Source organism: Zingiber officinale, chromosome 8B, assembly GCF_018446385.1.
Source record: "Zingiber officinale cultivar Zhangliang chromosome 8B, Zo_v1.1, whole genome shotgun sequence".
NCBI lineage: Eukaryota > Viridiplantae > Streptophyta > Magnoliopsida > Zingiberales > Zingiberaceae > Zingiber > Zingiber officinale.
The window spans coordinates 112,998,472-113,018,270 of record NC_056001.1 but is presented as its reverse complement, the minus strand read 5'-3'; the positions used below and the strand labels follow the sequence as shown (position 1 = coordinate 113,018,270).

At 36.4% G+C, this 19,799-nt stretch overlaps 1 protein-coding gene across 4 annotated transcripts in view; it reads left to right on the top strand.

Moving 5' to 3' along the window:
• The window catches only part of LOC122016979 (D-lactate dehydrogenase [cytochrome], mitochondrial-like), a 66,461-nt gene that overhangs the window by 1,989 nt on the left and 44,673 nt on the right, over positions 1-19,799 (top strand). For 3 of the 4 annotated variants that reach the window (XR_006121240.1, XM_042574424.1, XM_042574423.1), the window contains exons 4-5: positions 13,662-13,710; positions 13,817-13,909. Coding sequence is in view for 3 of the 4 variants with exons in the window: in XM_042574424.1 (XP_042430358.1) it covers positions 13,662-13,710; positions 13,817-13,909 (142 nt within the window). In the remaining variant the exon portion in view is untranslated. The remainder of the gene's footprint in view (positions 1-13,661; positions 13,711-13,816; positions 13,910-19,799) is intronic. The other variant, XM_042574425.1, reaches the window with a different exon arrangement.

Here is a 19,799-nt window from a genome sequence, read left to right as displayed (position 1 = left end):
TCTTTTGGTTATGATCCTCTAGATAGTGATCTTAGAATGGAGCTTAAAATCATTGAGAAAAAGGATTTCATTGGTCATAAATCATAAACATGATGCCCCCTCCCCCCTGGTGGCCTAAAAGTTGAAGTAGCTATATACTGACAGTATCGTCTTCATCTTCAAGTTTTTGAGCTATTATATTTCTCTTCATCGAAATATAATATCCAGTTTTGTTCTAACTTTTTATGTTTCTTTTCAAATCGTTCAAGTTTGGCTAAGTCATCTAGTGTAAGATGAATAGCATCTTCTGATGGTAGATAAACACATTCATCTAAGTCTCCAAAAACAAGTTTGTACTCCTTTTGACTTCTTCATTAAGTTGAGTATGTTTAAGTTTTTGTCTTTGTATCAACATTAGATGTTTTGTTCCTAGTTTTCTAAGTACACTAATAGGATCATCATCTTGTCTAAACATGAGGTTGAAATTATCATCTTCTATATCTTTTTCATTTTGAGAAGTATAAGACTAATAACCTGAGAATCTGTTAACTTTCCTCATCTATCTTTGTATATGATAGATTCAGTTGGTTGAAGTGTTGATTTAGTATTTTTTAAGTTTATAGTCCATTCTAATCCTACTAATATTTCTAAATCAAAGTTTCTTGGTTTAAGGAAATGTATTCCTTTAGAAGTAAGTGCTTCAATCATATTGCGACTTTAATTTTAAAGTTTGTGAATATGATTCATTGTTTCCCCCCAAAAATTATATCCAGTTGATATTATCATTTTGGAATTGTCCATATCCTTTTGCTTGCACCAGAATTTTAATGTGTTTAACAAAGTCTTTGATGGTCATGTTAAAAGTAAGTAATTCCTAAGTTGTTGTTCATGTCAACTTCTATAAGTCTAATGACTGCTTTTTCTTTATTAGAGAAATATGAGACATATAAGACTAACAAGACTTTTCCTCCTATTCTTGTCTTGTTAAGCCTCTAAAGTCCAAACACAATTAATCCTAGGTGTATATAATTGTGTCTTCTGGTTAAGAGTGCTATGGCTGACTCTTCATTCATGAGGCTAAATCTTTCTTCTCCTTCATCTAGAAGATAAAGAGGTTCTATTCTGTCTTGTTTAAACACAAAAGTGGTAAAGTTAAGTATCCCCTAACTATACAATTGTCTGAAATTGAGTGTATTTAACTGTTCGTTTGAGAATATTGTTCAATGTCTATAAGTTCTTCTAATCTATGATTAGAAAAATTATTTTTTCAAGCTAGAATATTATCTATTCAAGAGGTAGTATTTGTTTCTATTTGTCATATTCACATTGTTTGAGAAGGGCGGGTAAATGGTTTAGTCTGAGTTCTTGTGAGGCTCATTTAACTAGCTTGAGTTATAAGTTAAGAATTTATACGCCATTGAAGGTTTTCTGGTAACAAATTTTCCGAGAGATAACTTGCTCAAGTCTTTGTTGATGTTGTCCAAAACTTCCTTCCAATTAGTTATTTGCGTATTTCCTTGAAGTTGTTTTTCTATCAAGAGTAACCTATTTTCCGGTAATGTTATTCTATGATGTAGTGATGTTAATAGGCCTAGTATAGTATTGTTTTGCTGAGCTAGGATTTGATCTTCTTTCCTAGTTAATTTAATACTACAATATTCGTCTTCTTTAGTCTTAGAATATTGGCACGTATTCTAAAGCTTCTTTATACTAAGTGTTTTTAAATCTTAGTTTGTTCATTTATACTTGATTTCCTAAGTATTTGTGAAGAGCTAGCAACTTCATGAAGTTGAGTCTTATCACTAGCAACCAATTCCTTGAGTTGTAGTAATAGTGCTCTAGATTCAACTTCTAAATTTTATGATTTATTTGTGTTGATTAATTTGGATATGGCTAGTATGTTATGTTTGATAGGAATACTATCTAATCGTAAAGTTCTTAAGGATTCTTGAGTTTCTTTTAGATAGTCAAGATTCCTTAATACTTCAACTAAGATCTGGTTGTTCTATACCAAGTTCTTAGTTAAAGTATTTAAATTCTGGAAGATATTTCATAGTTATGATTCCAATAAGCTTCCTAGACTTAGTCAGTAATGAAATTTAAGTGAGAATTGTCTATGTGCTGATACTGAGTATGAGATTTGATTTTAATGTAGCAGCTATGTTTGTTTTGATCTAAAGTGATTATTGTTATTGGTTGTAAAGCTAAGTCTAGATAATCAGGTTTTCTAACTTCCCGTGGAGCGCTAGAAATCATATAATAAGTGTCCCAAAGTTCGTAATTAAGCTCTAATACCAATATTTTTGCGTGTTTTTGCCATGTGCTTCATCTGTAGTTGTGCAGTGTAAGTATTATTTTCTAAGGTTTTTAACAAAACCAATGTATGTTTTGGGGGTGAATCTAGGCACTTTGGAAGGATGTCCTTTTCCGATTTGTTTTTCACTAGTGAACCTCACCCATTAAGAGAAGCAACAAGAACCATATGTCTTATTTCTTCTTTAGGACTTGCAACAAGCTTTTACTAGCTCTTATTACCTTAGTTTTACAAGCTTAGAAAAACTTGATGGTTCATCCTCTCCCATAGATAGACCTTTCTACATAATTTAGAGTTGGACAAAGACTAAGGATTTTTGAAGACAAATAGAGAAGAACAAAGCCTTAAGCCTAGAAAACTTTATTATGCTGTCATATAAAAATTTACAAAGACTAGGAGAACTAGTATACAACAACAATCAAGCTTTATCCCACAAGGTGTGGTCGGCTATATGGATTCTTCTATGCCATTGGGTTCTATCTGCTATTGTATCATCATTTATTCTTAAAGAAATTTTATCTTGTTTCATTGTTACTAACTAGGAGAACAAATATAAACTAGGAAATTATAGAAACTAACGGCTTACAGATACAAGTTAGAGAGTAGAAGTGCAAGTTGTAGGTGTTTCTTCGATGATAAATCACAGGTTTCGAGTGATTTTAATAGAAGGGAAGCATCCAGGCTTTAAAAAAGAAAACAATCCAACTAAGTTGAATCTTCAGATAAGAAGGAATCTTTTGCTGAGTGAGTATTAATTCAGAAGATAAGAATAAAGTAGTAGTCAAGGGTGAAGAGTGAGAGTTAATGCTTTCAAAAGTAGTCCTAATTAGATTTCCATCACATTAAATTTGCTTCTTTGGTGGAGCCCATGAGGTAGGTAAAGTTGAAGTTGACGGTCCTATGATAGTGATGAATTGACTTTGTTTTTGTGCAACCATTACTCATTTTCCTTGTGGTAGTATTGACAGAGAGTGGAATGCTAGGTGGAAAGTTTATAAGGGAAGAAAACAGTTCCCATGTCTTTTTGAAACAACCCTAACCACTTACCCACAACTGAACCATACAATATCAACAATACACTGACAGGTGATTTACTCGAAACTAAACCATAACCCCACGTTGAAGGGAAAACAACTTTGCATCATATATTTGTCAAAAGTTTTAAAAGAAAATTAAGAAAAAACATATCTCTCAAGAAACATTTGTGATCTCCTACCAGTGCAAGCCAACAAGTAGTCTCCATCTCATACTAACATAACAATCAAAGGAAAAGGACGAACAACCGACACTTAGAGCCCCTGGATAGTGTGTGATGCGTTCAACCTCATCTCCTCAGCTACTCCGCCTCCGTGCCCTCTTATCACATTCGAGATGACATCTTCCTCATCTGCAATCATGATAGGATGAGTCTACCGACCCAACAAGCATAATCCACTAGTAGGAGTAGGATATAGATAACGGATTGGAGCGAAAAGTAAGAAGCATAGAATAGAAATTTACTATACATGAATGAAAACATAAGGTTAGCTTAAGAGAGGAAAAGCTAGTGAACATGGGGCATGATTGTAATAACATGTAAAAGCAAAAATCACAGGTATAACCTAATAAACATGTATTTAAGGGAAATTAGTGGTAACCGTCATTCGAGTCCGTTTATTCAGTCCATGATTAAATTCTAGAGGTACCTCTTAGGAGTCTTGTATTCATATGGTTTAAGCCAGCATATTTCATATTATCATTTTTGTATGGAGGAGCCCTCCCCGGAGCTCATCCCGGAACACCCATCCCGTACTGTTACCACACATACCCCTAAGCGTCCAATTATCATAAATATAAACAAAACAAACATGACTCAACACATTTCATAGATTACAAGTAAACATGTATAGTCTTATATTGTTTTTCATAAAGAACCCAAATCAAAACTTCAAGCAGTGCATTTACCATCTAAATATCATAAGAAATCAATGAAACATCCAAGTATCATAAGGGAACAGTGAGAACTTCTAAGTATCATAAAGGAACAATGAAATCCTCTACCTAAACCACAGCCATATTTATTCCTTCGGATCTGTCCACTGTCCAGCATTTTCACAGTCAACACAAGAGGTAAAAGCACAATGACAAACCCCCTTTAAACACTTCGGATCTGTCCAGTATTTTCCATTGCCAACACAAGAAATAAAAGCATCATGAAAAACCATTTTAACCGTTTCAAATCTGTTCGAGAATACCACAGCTAACACAAGATATCAAAGTACAATGAATAACCATCCTAAATGCTACAAATCTGCCCGGAATTTTATAGCAACCTTGAAGAAACGAGAACCACAAGCGAAAAGGTTACAATCTACTAAGTCCGTCCCAGAATCTCAGCATCATCACCAAGAGCAAGATCGCAGTAAAGAAACAAATCCAAACTATTCCAAACCAAAACATCTCGTAGGAGCAATGCAAGGAAGACAATTCGGGTTTCAAAACTTCTCAAATTTGTCCCATGAAATCAAACCGCTACAACGAAGTAAAGCCACATCAAAAACCCATCACGAATTGAGAGGGACACCCTTCGGAATCTATATGCATTCAACTCCCCATCAACCTACCTACATATAAAAATTTATGATGTCGCTTGGTAGTGGAGTTTTGCATCTCCTTCTATACAATGCTTCATATCGAGCCATACCTATAATAGCTTGGTAGCTGTTGTTGTAATTGAACTCCACTAGGGGCAATCTTGACTCCAACTTCCCTTGAAGTCAATCATGTAGGCTCGAAGCATATCCTCCAGAATCTAAATAACCAGTTCCGATTGACCATCTGTTTGAGGGTGGAATGCCATGCTAAAGGCGAACTTCGTACCTAATCCTCGGTGCAAATTTTCCCAAAACTCAGAAGTGAATCTTGGGTCCCTGTTTGACACTATTCGGGCCAGAATTCCATGTAGACGGACAATCTCTCAGATATATAATTCTGCATACTGCGTCATGGTGAACGTTGTCTTTATTGGCAGAAAGTGAGCCGATTTGGTCTGTCGATACACAATCACCCATATGACATTGGATCCCCTTGGTGAGATTGGTAATCCTACCACAAAGTCCATGGTTATATCTTTCCACTTCCATGTGGGAATCGGAAGTGGTTCTAGTAGTCTCGCTGGCCTCTGATGTTCGACCTTCACCGCAAGTAAGGTACTCGTGAACTACTCTGACTATATCTTTCTTCATGCTCGGACACCAATACAGTGGTTGCATATCTTTGTACATCTTCGTACTTCCGGGGTGAACGGAGTATGGAGTAGTATGTGCCTCAATTATATGGTCTTCTCTAAGTGTACCAACCTTTGGCACCCAGGTACGACCCTTGTATTTCACAACCCCATCAACCGTTGAGTAAGTAGCGCTACCCTTAGCTTCATCTTTGCGTGTCCATTCCATTAGCTGTGGATCTGAGGCTTGCCCTATCCGAATATGGTCTAGTAGGTTTGATGTAACTGTCAGTGTGGACAAACCAATGTGCTCATTTGGTATGAACACTTCCAACCCATCCGTTGAAATTCTGATATCAGCTGTTACTCGATTGTCAACTTTGATAACATTGCGGGTTTGCGACTTAGGGCGTCCACCGCCATATTAGCCTACCCGGATGGTAATTAATGTCGCAGTCATAGTCTTTCACCAACTATAGCCAATGTCTCTGCCTCATATTTAATTCCTTATGGGTGAATAAATATTTTAGGCTTTTGTGGTCACCGAAGATCTCACAACGTTTGACATAAAGATAATGTCTCCATGTCTTTAAAGCAAAAACGATTGCCGTTAATTCTAGATCATGCGTGGGATAATTTTGCTCATGCACCTTTAACTGACGAGAAGCATAGACGATGAACCTCTCATTCTGCATCAACACAACCCCTAAACCATTCTTGGAGGCATCTGTGTACACTGTCAACCGCCAAGTGCCACTTGGAATTGCAAGCACCGGCGCTGTCATCAATCTTTCTTTCAGCTCCTCAAAACTCGTATCCCACTGGTTCGTCCATTCATATTTTACCCTTTTCTTGGTCAGCGAAGTCAGTGGTAAGGCAATCCGTGCAAAGTTTTGTATCAACCTTCGATAGTAACCTGCTAGCGCTAGAAAGCTTCGGATTTCAGTGGCATTCCTTGGAGTTGCCCAATTCCGGATTGCTTCTACCTTAGCTGGATCCACTTCTATACCTCTTTCCGAGATGATATGCCCCAAGAATGTAATCTGTTCTAACCAGAAGTCTCATTTACTGAACTTTGCGTATAAACGTCTATCCTTCAGCGTCCGTAGCACCGCAGTTAAATGATGACGATGCTCTTCGCTGCTACGGGAGTAGATTAATATATTATCAATGAAGACAATAACAAATTGGTCTAGGTACTGCCGGAAAATTCGGTTCATCAAGTTTGTAAAGGCCGCTGGGGCGTTGGTAAGCCCAAACGACATAACTAGAAACTCATAGTGGCCGTATTGAGTTCTGAATGCGGTCTTATGGACATCCTCTTCTTTCACCTTTAGTTGATGGTAACCGGACCTCAAATCAATTTTCGAGAATACCACTGCACCTTGTAGTTGGTCAAACAAGTCATCAATCTAAGGCAATGGGTATTTATTTTTAACTGTAACTTGGTTTAGCTCCCGATAGTTGATGCATAGTCGCATTGTCCCATCCTTCTAGTGAACAAACAACATCGGCGCTCCCCACGGTGACACACTCAGTCAGAGGAAACCCTTATTCAGTAGCTCTTGCAACTGCTCCTTCAGCTCTTTCATTTCCGTAGGTGCCAATCGGTACGGTGCTTTGGATAAAGTCGGATGAAACCCTTATCCAGTAGCTCTTGCAGCTGCTCCTTCAGTTCTTGCATTTCCGTAGGTGTCAATCGGTACGGTTCTTTGGACAAAGGAGTAGTTCCAGGTATCATGGATTTCTGTAGGCGCCAATCGGTACGGTGCTTTCAGTAGTTTTTTCAACCTTGGCTTCAAGGATTTCAAGAGATTGATAATCCATTGGCCTTTGTGGTATCCTTGAAGCTGGTGTAAAGATTAACTCACTAAAGTCTTCAATTAAGGGATTATAATTCCTTTTGGAGGAAGTCTGCAAGTAATCACCTTTTGCTACAGCAATTTCTTACAAATTAATCAATATTTTTTTGCATGTATGAAAAATGGGAGTGAGGTTTAAGTCAAGTTTAAAATTAAATTTTAATGGGAACTTCCCAATTTAAAATTTCAAGAAATCTTATATGTTTTAGGGGGAGTTGACATTAAGGAGGAGTTATGAAATTCATGTATGGCTGCACTCTCCTAGGTGACTCGACCCTAACTTCTTCATCAGCACTTTACTTAAAACTGACGGGAAAACCCAACTAGAAAAATCCTACTTAATAGCAGCCATTGATTCTGATTCTAATGGACAGTGTTCTAAATGATAGCTGAGGCGGCCGCCTAGGTGCCTAGGTGCGAGGTGGACATCAATTGCACCGCCTTTGCCCTAGGCGGTGCTTTGGGTGGTTATAGTCGAGGCAAGGTTGGTGAGGTTGGCTAGGCAGTGCGTGAGGTGGCCGAGGTAGTGGGTTTGGATGCGTTGTTCGGGCTTGGCGACGAGTCTGGACCCGTCATGTGGCCTCGGCAGGGTTGCCCGAGCCCGACGATGGGCCTGGATGCGTCACCTGAGCTAGCCGATGACTCCAGACGCGTCACTCGAGCAAGGCGATGAACCCAAACGCTTCGCTCGGGCTCGACGACGAGCACAAATGCGTCGCACGTCCCGTTGTTGCGTCTAGTCTCATCACACGGATCAGAATAGTTGTAAGAGGAGTTAGGTTAGGATTTAATTAAATAACTACCTAAATAATTTTAGTCAACTCGTAGGTATAATTGATATAATTTAAATAGGCTTAATGAAAACTTAATAAAATTATCCCATTAATTTAATATATATTTATTAAATATTTTTTAATGGTTTTTTTAATTCAATCGCCTAGGCACCGCCTAGGCGGTAAGTATTCACTTACCGCTCTACCACCGCCTATTGCCATTTACAACACTGTTAGTGGTAAATATTTACAATCTTCCTCCAAAAGGAATTATAATCCTTTAATTGAAGACTTTAGTTAGTTAAGCCTTACACTAGCTTGAAGGATACCACAAAGGCTAATGAATTATCAATCACTTGAAATCATTAAAGGCAAGGCCAAAAAACTGAAAGCATCTGTTATGAGAAGAAGAATCTAATAGAAGCTTATATTCGAATTCTTGGGAAAGATTCTACTTTCCAACAATTTGTGGAGCTTTGTGAAGGCCTTAAATGGTTTCATGAAAATCCCACTACATGTATTACTATCGTATACGTAGAAAAATATAACTATAAACTTAAGTGTCAAAAGCTATTTCTTCAATATTTTGATCTAGAAACATTAGCATCCGGATGTAGATGCCAATTACTTTATTCTTTTCGAAGAACTAATATTTCTTTTGAAAAATTTGAATAAAAGAATTACATAGGAAGACTTATTATACCTTTCACTTTAATGAACTTCGGACTGCGAAATCAATTATGGGTCAATGACCTGGATTCTATACTAGAATTCTCTTATAAACTTGGTGTTGTCCTACAACATGCCTCGGAAGACCAAGAAACTTTTGCACTTTGTTCCTTTGACAGTTCTCCTCTCGAATGAATTAATTTAAAAATTGAACTAGCCATAAATGTAATCAATTGTGGCAAAAAGGCGAATACGCTCGCCCCTAGCGCCCCCGCCAACCCGTCCCAGGGCCAACACGGAGGAGGTAAATCACGGGCGGCTACTAGCCTTTGGAATAGTGTCTAGCACATAAGGGAGGTATTTGCCTCGGCTTTGCCGAGATTTGAACCCCAGACCTCATTGTGGCAACACCTCATGCGCTAGCCACTAGACCCATTCGAGGGGACTGCCATAAATATAATCAAGATAGATATACAAGTAGTCAATATTCGAGATCTTACTTTTGAAGGCTACCTTTCAAATCCTGATAAAGAATAATTATCCACTAAACCTATAGGAGACCGGTAAAAACATCGGAAATCTTCTATTCAAAGGCAATTCCTGGTTATGGGAATGATCCATTTGAATTCATACATGCAGGAGAAACATACACACAAGATTTTCTGGCCAAAAGACATGCGAATTGTTTTCTTCCCTTATAAATTTTCCACCTAGCATTTCACTATCTGTCAATACTACCACGAGAAAAATAAGGAATGGTTGCACAAAAACAAAGTCATGCCCTCTGGGCTTAAAAATGCTCCGACCATATTTCAGCACAAAATGGATTTCTGTTTCAAAGGTACAGAACAGTTTATTGCCGTTTATATTGATGATATTCTTGTATTTTCCCAGACAGTTGAAGATCATGAAAAGCACCTTAGTATAATGCTCAACATTTGTAAAAAGAAAGCTCATCACCATCATAAGGACTATCAACTTTACCTACCTCCATAGGCTCTATTGAAGAAGCAAATTTAATCAATGTGATGGAAATAACTTTTTAGAGTACTAACTCTCACCCTTCACCCTAACTACTACTTTGTTTAAATCTTCTAATTTAATACCCATTCTGCAGAAGGTGCTCTCTTATCTTAACACTCCACTAAAAAGATTCCTTCTTATTTGATGACTGAGGCTTAGTTGAATTGCTTTTCTTTTCTGAAGTGTGCGTGCTTCCTTTCTATAAAAGCCACTCGAAGCCTATGTGCTTCATCATCGAAGAAACACACACAACTTGTACTTCTACCATCTAACTTGTACTCGTAAGCCTTTAGTTTATGCAATTTCCTAGTTTGTAAATTGTAATTTCCTAGTTTATACTAGTTATCCTAGATAGTAATAATAAAACAAGATAAAATTTCTTTAAGTATAAATGAGGATATAGTAGAAGAATTCATAGAACCGGTCACATCTAGTGGGATAAAACAATCGTTGTTGTATATTAGTTCTTGTAGTCTTTGTAAATTTTTATTTGGTAGCATAATAGACTATGCTTGGCCTAAGGAATTTTCAAAAATCCTCAGTTCTTGTCCAAGTTTTACATTATGTTAAAAGGTCTATCTATGAGAGAGGATACCTGTGCTGGCTAAGTAAGACAATAAGAGCTAGTGAAAGCTTGCTGTAAGTCCTAAAGAAGCCAGCGTAGAGTATGAAAAATAAGACATAAGGTTCTTGTTGCTTCCTAATAGGTGAAGAAGTTCACAGGTGAAAAGTAAATTGGAAAAAGACATCCTTCCAAAGTGCCTAGATTTATCCCAAAACCAACAAAACTCCAAAATAGACACTGGTTTGTTAAAAACCTTAGAAAATAATTCTTACACTCTATCAACCACAACTCTAAATGGAGCACATCGTAAAAACACGCAAAAATAGTGGTATCAGAGCTGAATTACGTACTTTGGGACACTTAGTATATGATTTCTAACGCTCCACATGAAGTTATAAAACTTAATTATCTAGACTTAACTTTACATCCCAGAACAATTATCACTTTTAGATCAAAACAAACATAGTTGCTACATTAGAATCAAATTTCACACTCATTATTTGGACAAGTCTAGGAAGCTCATTGAATCACAACAATGAAATATCTTCTAGAGTTTAAATACTTTAACTAAGAACTTGGTATAGAACAATTAAATGTTAGCTGAAGTATTAATAAATCTTGACTATCTGAAAGAAGCTTAGGAATCCTTAAGAAGAATTTTATGATTAAATAATATGCCTATCAAACAAGACATACAAGCCATATCCAAACTAATCAATACAAATAAATCACAAAGTTTGGAAGCTAAACTAGAGCATTATTAATATAATTCGAGGAATTGATTGCTAGTAATAAGACTCAACTTTATGAAGTTGTTAGTTCTTTAGAAAATAATTTAGGAAATAAAGTATAAATGAACAAACTAAGATTTGAAAACACTCACTACGAAAAAGCTTTAGAATATGCACACCAATATGCTAAGATTGAAGACAAATATTGTAGTATTGAATTAACTGGGAAAGGAGATCAAATCCTAGCTCAATAGTAGTCTTGTTAACATCACTACATCATAGAATAACACTATTGAAAAATAGTTTACTCTTAATAGAAAAATAATTTCAAGGAAATATGCAAATAACTAATTGGAAGGAAGTTTTGAACAACATCAACAAAGACTTAAGCAAGTTATCTCTTGGAAAAGTTGTTACCAAAAAAACCTCCAACCACGTATAAATTCTTAATTTATAACTCAAGCTAGTCAAATGAGTCTTACAACCATTTACTGGCTTTTCTCAAATACTGAGAGGACGACAAATAGAAACAAATACTACCTCTTAGATAGATAACCAAGAAAAAATAATTTTTCTAATAATTGATTTTAGAAGAACTCAAAGACATTGATAGAAATTTAACTATATTCTCAAACGAATAGAACTGTATAGTCAGGGGATATTTAACTTTACCACTTCTGTGTTTTGACATCATAGAACAGAACCTCTTCATCTTCTAGATAAAAATAGAAGAAAAATTTAGCTTAATGATTGAAGAGTCGGCCAAAACACTCTAATCTAGAAGACAATTATATACAACTAGGATTAATTGTGTTTGAACTTAGAGGCTTAACAAGACAGAATAAGAGGAAAATGTTTCTCTGACAAAGAGAAATGTGAGTCATTGGAGTTACAGAAGTTGACATGAATAACTTAGGAATTACTTACTTATGTCCTAATTTTAATATGACTATCAAAGACCTTGTTAAACACATTAAAATTATGAGGCAAGCAAAATGATATCGACAATTATAAAATGATAATATCCAACTAGATATATTTTTTTTTTGGAAAATTAATGAATCATATTCACAATAACTTTAAAATTAAAGTTGCAGGGATGATTAAAGCAGTTACTTAAAGGAATACATTTTCTTAAAAAAAATTGATTTAGAACCATTAGCGGGGTTAGAATGGACAATAAACTTAAAAAATACGGAGTCAACACTTCAACCAACTCAATCTATTATGTACGAAGGTTTAATAGTCAGATTCTCAAGTTGTCAATCTTCTACTCAAAATGAAAAAGATATAGAAGATGATAATTTCAACCTCATGCTTAGACAAGATGATGATGTTGTCAGTGTACTTAGAAAATTAGGAACAAAATATCTAAAGTTAATTCAAAAATAAAAATAGGCGAATTATTTCAACTTAATGAACAAGTTAGAAGGAGACTTAGATGAATACGTGGATGACTTAGCTGAACTTGAACAATTTGAAAAGAAACATAAAAAGCTAGAACAAAACTGGATATTATATTTCGATGAAGACAAACATAGAATAGCTAAAAAATTTGAAGATGAATATAGGAGAATCTATCGCTACTTCAATTTTCAGGCCACCATATGAAGTAAATATGCTAGAAAGTTTATGGTGCAGATCCCCCTATGAGGGGAGTCACTTCATATACTAACAATAGTGAGGACTGTTGGAAAAAGAAGGCCACTAGAAGTAACATTCTTTGGAAAAGATACAATACTTCTAAATATAACTAAATGTGACCCTTAGTTATATCATACGTAGTTAGAATAATGAATAGTTTCAAATAATGAGACTACCAAGCAAAACATGAACTTGATATAGAAATTAGAGATGTTGTGATCCGAGTAGGTGAAAACTACTTAGGAGATGTAGCCCGAGCAGCCTGGGACACTTTTAAACTAGAATTCCCAGATGAAGTAACTAGAATTGCCTTATAAGGCAATAACATACTAAACTTCTGTTATGCCATCCATAGCCTGTTAACAGCTAGAGATGCAAATAAAGGATTAGACATAAGGCAAAAAGGAGTAATGTGAGACTTCGAACAACTTCAACTCTTTAGTTGGAATTGGATAAAGTCCTTTTGCAATGACTTCTTAGCAGGTATTAGGTAATTACTGTAACCCAACCTTGGGTGAAAGACTATTAGTAAACTACCTTGAGACTTAGGAAAAGAAATTTATAAGTCATGGATTGATCAAAATATTCGTGTACTCTATATGATAATATAGGAGTAAGGATTCAACACATTATTTTGAAATTCAAAGAAATATTTACTTATATACAAACACAAAATAGTTGAAAAATCAACAATATGATTTTTGTAGCCAAATCTACACTCCATAGCAATATGGCACAAATCAACCTAATCGTACACCCTACTCCCAAATAAGAACACTCTTATTCTAAGAACATAGTTGAGGTAGCTTTCCTAAAGAATGAATCAGAATTTGTTCTTGGTTTTCAAGGCTGTCATGGCAATTTGACATCTGGCGATTTCTTGTTTAATAATACAGGTCACAGGATGATGTACATAAAATTGTTGTGGTATGCAATAAGTATAAGGTACGGTACAATTCTAGCTTTTATTTCATTTTCTACTAATTGACTCTTTACTTGATGATATCAAATCTTAGGTTAGGAGATCAATGAGTGTTTTTCAATGAATTAGGTTCCTATTGTACCATATGGTGGAGCTACTTCAATTGAGGGTCAGACTTTATCCCCTCATGGAGGTGTATGCATTGACATGTCACTTATGAAAGTAAGTTTATGTGACACTTATGAAAGTAAGTTTATGTGACTGACATTTAAAATCAACATACCCCTATGACTAGTTTCCTTGTATGGTGGGGAACTACTTGAAATTGAGTACTAAACTTAGTTCCCGTCTCCAAAAAGTAAGTTCCACATTAAATTTTTAAGATCCAAATCTATATAATCTTCTTTCTTGTTGCTTGTCTTAGAAGAAAAACAATCTCGTGAAATAATGTGAAATAATGAATAAACAAAAGATATGATGACTGTATTGCCTTAAAAAAATAAATTCATGATCATTATTATGAGTCCTCACCACTTATCAATAGAAGCTATATATCTTCTCAGACAACTAAATGAAAAGTATCGGAAGCAAAAGTAAAAGATCTACACATGATATTCATTGATTTTAAAAAAGCTTATAATAATGTCTCAAGAGAAATTATATGAAGAATTCAGAAAAAAAAAAAATGTTAGCGTAGCATATATTGAACTAATTAAAAATATGAGTGAGGATGTAATGACTAGAGTGAAGACTTTAGGTGGATTAATTAAAGTGTTTTCAATAAAATAGGGTTACATCACAGATCAACTCTAAGTCATTTTTTTACGATGAACTATGCATGTTGTTTGCAGATATTATTTTGGTAGATGAGATAGTAAATGCTAAACTTGAATCATGGATGAAAGGTTTTAAGTTTAGTAAAATAAAGACAGAATATATGAAATTTAAGTTTAGCAATATTATACATAATGAGACAATTGTTAAGATAGGAGATGACGGGTTGTCTAGAACTGAAAGCTTTAAGTATTTAGGATCATTTTTATAAAATGATAGAAAGATTGAGCGAGATGTTTTATATAGATAGAATGCAAACATGATGTTTGAAATGGAGGAGAGCATCAGATGTTTTATGTGGTGGTAAAATACCTCTAAAACTCAAAGGGAAGTTCTATAAAATGACGGTTAGACATGTTATGTTATATGATGCTAAATGTTGGGCTATGACTATAGCACATGAGTAGAATATTAGAGTTGCAGAGATGAGGATGTTAAGGTGAACGTGTTTATAGTTGGGCTCCTTTATAATTAGATTATTTTTTTTCCTTCATTTTTTGCTTGGCCTTCATTATTGACTTTGTTTATTTACCAACCTTTATATATTGCCATTTTTTCTTTTATTGGTCTTTACAATTGAATTTTTCCCTTTTACTTGGCCCTTACTTTCGATTTGTTTTTCCTTTTACTTGCCTTCGTTGCTAGATTCTTATCCCCCCTTCATTGTTGATTGTTTCCCTTTTAGAAACCTTCATAAGGTATCAAAATTATATCGTTTCGATCCGAGACTGAAACCTCCACACGGATGGAGATTTTAAACCATGCTCAATACTCTATCAATTTATACACACTACACAAATAATCTTGTCCCCAATACTACGACAGTTACTTGCTACGGAAATACCAGAACCAGTAAATCAACAACAAGAAATTTATTCAACAAGCACAGTGATATCACCCTATAGGCCACCACCAGACATTGTTATGGGACTCCCCGGATACCCACCAGCAACAAGGGATCTAGGAACTTCTCAACCTATTTAGCCCACTTAAAAACCCCAATGTCAAGTTGCGAGGGGGTTTTAATAATGAAATGTGGACTCTTCCCTCAACCCAACAGCAAGGAGGAGGGGCTATATTCGTGATCCCTGAGCAATTGGGCCTTTTTCATGATGTCTTCTCAATATGGGAAGCCATTACCCTTAACCACGTGGCGGCCCAAGGCTTCATAGATTCAAACGATAAAATCGAATACATGGAGAACTTCTTAGGGAAATAGAAAAACTAGTCTGGATACAGTGGAGGATGACATACCCCACTGAATATGAGGCCCTCGTATCAGCAGCAGAACGCAGAAGGGGCACTCAAAATATTATTTCCCAAATGCGTCGTCTTTTCCTCTGAAGACCCCACTTAAGGATCTATAATTATACAAGATGAAGCTTATCGTAGTATGGAAAAATTATCATGTGATAACGTTAAAAATATTGTACAATACATGAATGATTATATGAGACTTGCATCCAAGACAGACAGACTATATATCGGACCCGAACTATCTAAGAAATTCTGGTTCAAAATGCTTGGGGATTTAGGCAACAGAATTAAGGCCGCTTTTGATGAAAAATCTTCAGGATTAACTGTCAGCGTTATCCCAAGAGTTCTATTTGCCTACAAATTCCTTGAACAAGAATGCAAGGATGTTGCTTTCAAAAGGTCTTTTAAAGATTTATCTTTTTGCAGCCAGATTCTTATACCCGGATATTACAAAGGGCAAGGACAAAAGAAGTACGGTATTCGAAAGAGCAAGACTTACAAGGGTAAACCTCATGATACCCACGTCAGAATAGAGAAAAGAAAGCACTTAATCAAAAACAAGAAGTGCAAATGCTATCTCTGTGGCCAGGAAAGACATTTTGCCAGAGAATGCCTTAATGACAAGTGAAGTTCCAAAAGAGTAGCGATGTTTGAACAGCTTAACATCCCAGAGGACTGTGACATACTATCAGTCCAAGAGGGCGAGGCTCAGAGTGACATCCCTCAGCATCTCAGAGGGAGAAGAAGATACTAAGGATCTTCAAAGGTCCATACAAACTCTCACATTAACTGACAACAATTAGAGCTAGCAGCCAACTTGCTTAATGATGCTGTCAGAAGAATGAATGAAGTATAGCGGACGAGGTGGACCCACCCACCACATCATGTCTAAACTACCACCACCGTTCATTTAAAGTAGCTATACTGTAAAGTTAACTTTATGTGCTGTAAAGATAAATGTGTAAGCACCTTATCTGGTTTGTGTGTTGTAAAGATAAAGGTGCGTACGAAAAAGAGCACCTTATCTCTAGTCATCAAAGATTCACTCATATCGGATGAGTAAGAGAAACTTGATGATGGGGCCCATTGTGCACCTGGAGTTCTCTTTCCTCTATATAAGGAGCGTCTTGATTTTTTTTGCAGAGCATTCAAGAGTCCCTTGAGCTCTACTTAGGAAGAGAGTTGTAATTTAAAGTTTGCAATAAGAAGAATCTGCGACTCAATAAGTCCTTAAGTCCTTATCTCTTTTATTTCAAACTTGTTGTTTCGATCCGCAACTTTCTTTCTTCCTCTAAGCGCACAATCTCCCACTAGTTCCCATCAGTGCGGGTATCACCGTGTTTTGGTATAGAGCTGGTATCATTAACTCTATTCTGTTGCTATTACTGCTTAAGCTGTTGGTATTACGCAAGCCGGGTTCTAACAAAAGAACAAGTCTTACCTTGGCTGAAAAGGTAAGAGGTCGTTGTAAGCCCAAGCAAACACTTGTGTGAGTAAGACCTGGTAAGGAACTGCCCTTTTTAAGTATAATACTGACATATAAGAGTTGTTGCAGACTTCATGAATAGTTTCGTCATCACTAGAAATACTCAATCCTATAGAGAGGCTATCCAAGCAATTGATCAAATTGAAACACCTGCGGTTGGCTTTGTCAAGCCAAGTGATTACCAAGGAGCAACTTCTGTACTCTCAGCATACCAAAACGCGGTGATGCACGCACTGATGGGAATTGGAGGGAGATTGTGCGCTTAGAGGAAGAAAGAAAGCTGCAGATTGAAACAGCAAGTTTGAAATAAAAGAGATAAGGACTTAAGGACTTACTAAGTCGCAGGCTCTTCTTTTTGAAAACTTTAAATTACAACTCTTTTCCTAAGTAGAGCTCAAGGGACTCTTGAATGCTCTGCAAAGAAATGCAGACGCTCCTTATATAGAGGAGGAAAGAGAACTCCGGGTGCACAAGGGACCCGATCGTCAAGTTTCTCTTACTCATCCGATATGAGCGAATCTTTGATGACTAGAGATAAGGTGCTCTTTTTCGTACGCACTTTTATCTTTGCAGCACACAAACCAGATAAGGTGCTTACACCTTTATCTTTACAGCATATAAAGTTAACTTTACAGCATAGCTACTTTAAATGAACGGTGGTGGTAGTTTAGACATGATGTGGTGGGTGGGTCCACCTCGTCCGCTATACTTTAAAATTATTCATTCTTCTGACAGTATCATTAAGCAAGTTGGCTGCTAGCTCTAATTGCTGGTATGCTTGCGCTGTAGCAGGGTATCAATCGGACCACCAGTTGTCCTTAGTGCTTAAACTTTGGCATTCCCTTGTATCTCCACCATTTGCAAATACCACCCTATCCTTCGAGACATCAATCAACTTCAAGAACAATGAAGCAATCTTCCGGTGGTACTTCCAGGTCAGGAAGTCTTCTGACTGTTTCTTTAATTTTCTTTACTAATGACCAGTCTTGGAAATTCATCCTTCGATCTTCTGTTGGACTAGTCTTGGCATATAAAGGGCTCAACAGTCACCCTAGATTAGGAATGTAATTTCGAGCATAGTTTAGTATTCCTAACCAGGATCTCATGCCTTGTTTTGTCAAGAGATCTTCTTAAACTCAGTTATCTTGGTGATGATGTGTGGTTGAAGCTTGATTTTTCGATTGCCCAGTACGACACCAAGAAATTCTATCTCCGGAACTGCTATCTTCATCTTCGTGGGACTGAGTACCAGTCCGTTTTGTTCACAGATGTTGAGCATAATCTTCAGGTGCTTCCCATGCTCCTCATTTTGAGAGAACACGAGGATGTCATCACTATAGACTGCGATGAAATCTCTTGTATTTTTGAAAAATGGCGGGTGCATTTTTGAGACCGAATGACATGACTAGCCATTCGTATAGCCCGTCAGGTACCCAAAATGCAGTCCATTCGATGGACTCAGGATGCATTGCTACACAGTGAAAATCACTTTTGAGGTCAAATTTTGAATAAATGGAGCTTTACTGACCTTTTGCAGAATTGTATTAATGTTAGGTAGACTGTATTGGTCCTTGTTGGTTAAATCATTGAGACGCTTATAGTTGAATACCATCCTTTCTTACCCTTTCATTTCTTTGCCAATTGCAGGGTCTATAGTTGTGCCAGAGTTAACAATAATAGCAGTCGTTCCGTGCTTGCTCTTACTTGGTTTGATAACTCCTAGTTTTAACAGATCCTGGACGTGTCTGGTGAACGTCTCTTTTTGTTTTGGTGTTAAATGCTTCAGGGGTCTATCTTCAATAATGAAGTCTGGGTTTTTAATATCCAGGTGACAAAGAATTTTATTTTTTGACCAATGCTGAAGAGGATTTTCGCCAATAAAACCTTGCTCCCTTAGTTCCTTTAATAAGGGGCCAAATTGTTCTGAAAATTACTGGGAAGACTTTCCAATTGAATATGATACTATTTCTTTGATCTGTATATATTCGTCTTCCTCCAGATCAAGCTCCTCGATGGCTGCTACTTGTTTGCTGAGGGGAGAGTATTGATCACAGTTAGATTTTTATAGAAAGTAACAACATTACCTTCTATTCTTACCCCTCCATGCATGGCTCTTATAAAGTTACAACCGATGATCATTTGTATCTTATCCCCTAGCACCATTGGGAAGCTATACGTATAGGGAATATGAAAATTGTTGTTGCCAATAGTCATCCTTCCTGGCCTCATCTTTAATCTGGCTATTTGTTGGAAGTTTATTCCGCTGAAATGAACAACAAATGTATTTTCTTCCAGGGTCTCTGTAGGAATTGATCTCTGGTTAACACAGCCAGTGGTTGCACCAATATCTAGTATTGCCGTTAGCGGGAATTTTGGAGTACCGGGAATATTAATCTCTACTTGCAAGTTGTATAACATGTTCTTGACAAGGCAAGGGTCTTGTTCTTCTTGTGCCGTAGTTACCCTTTCTGTTCTTTCAGAATATAGCATATGAGCGGATTCCAACCGTTTCTTCTTCTTCTGAATTTATTTCTT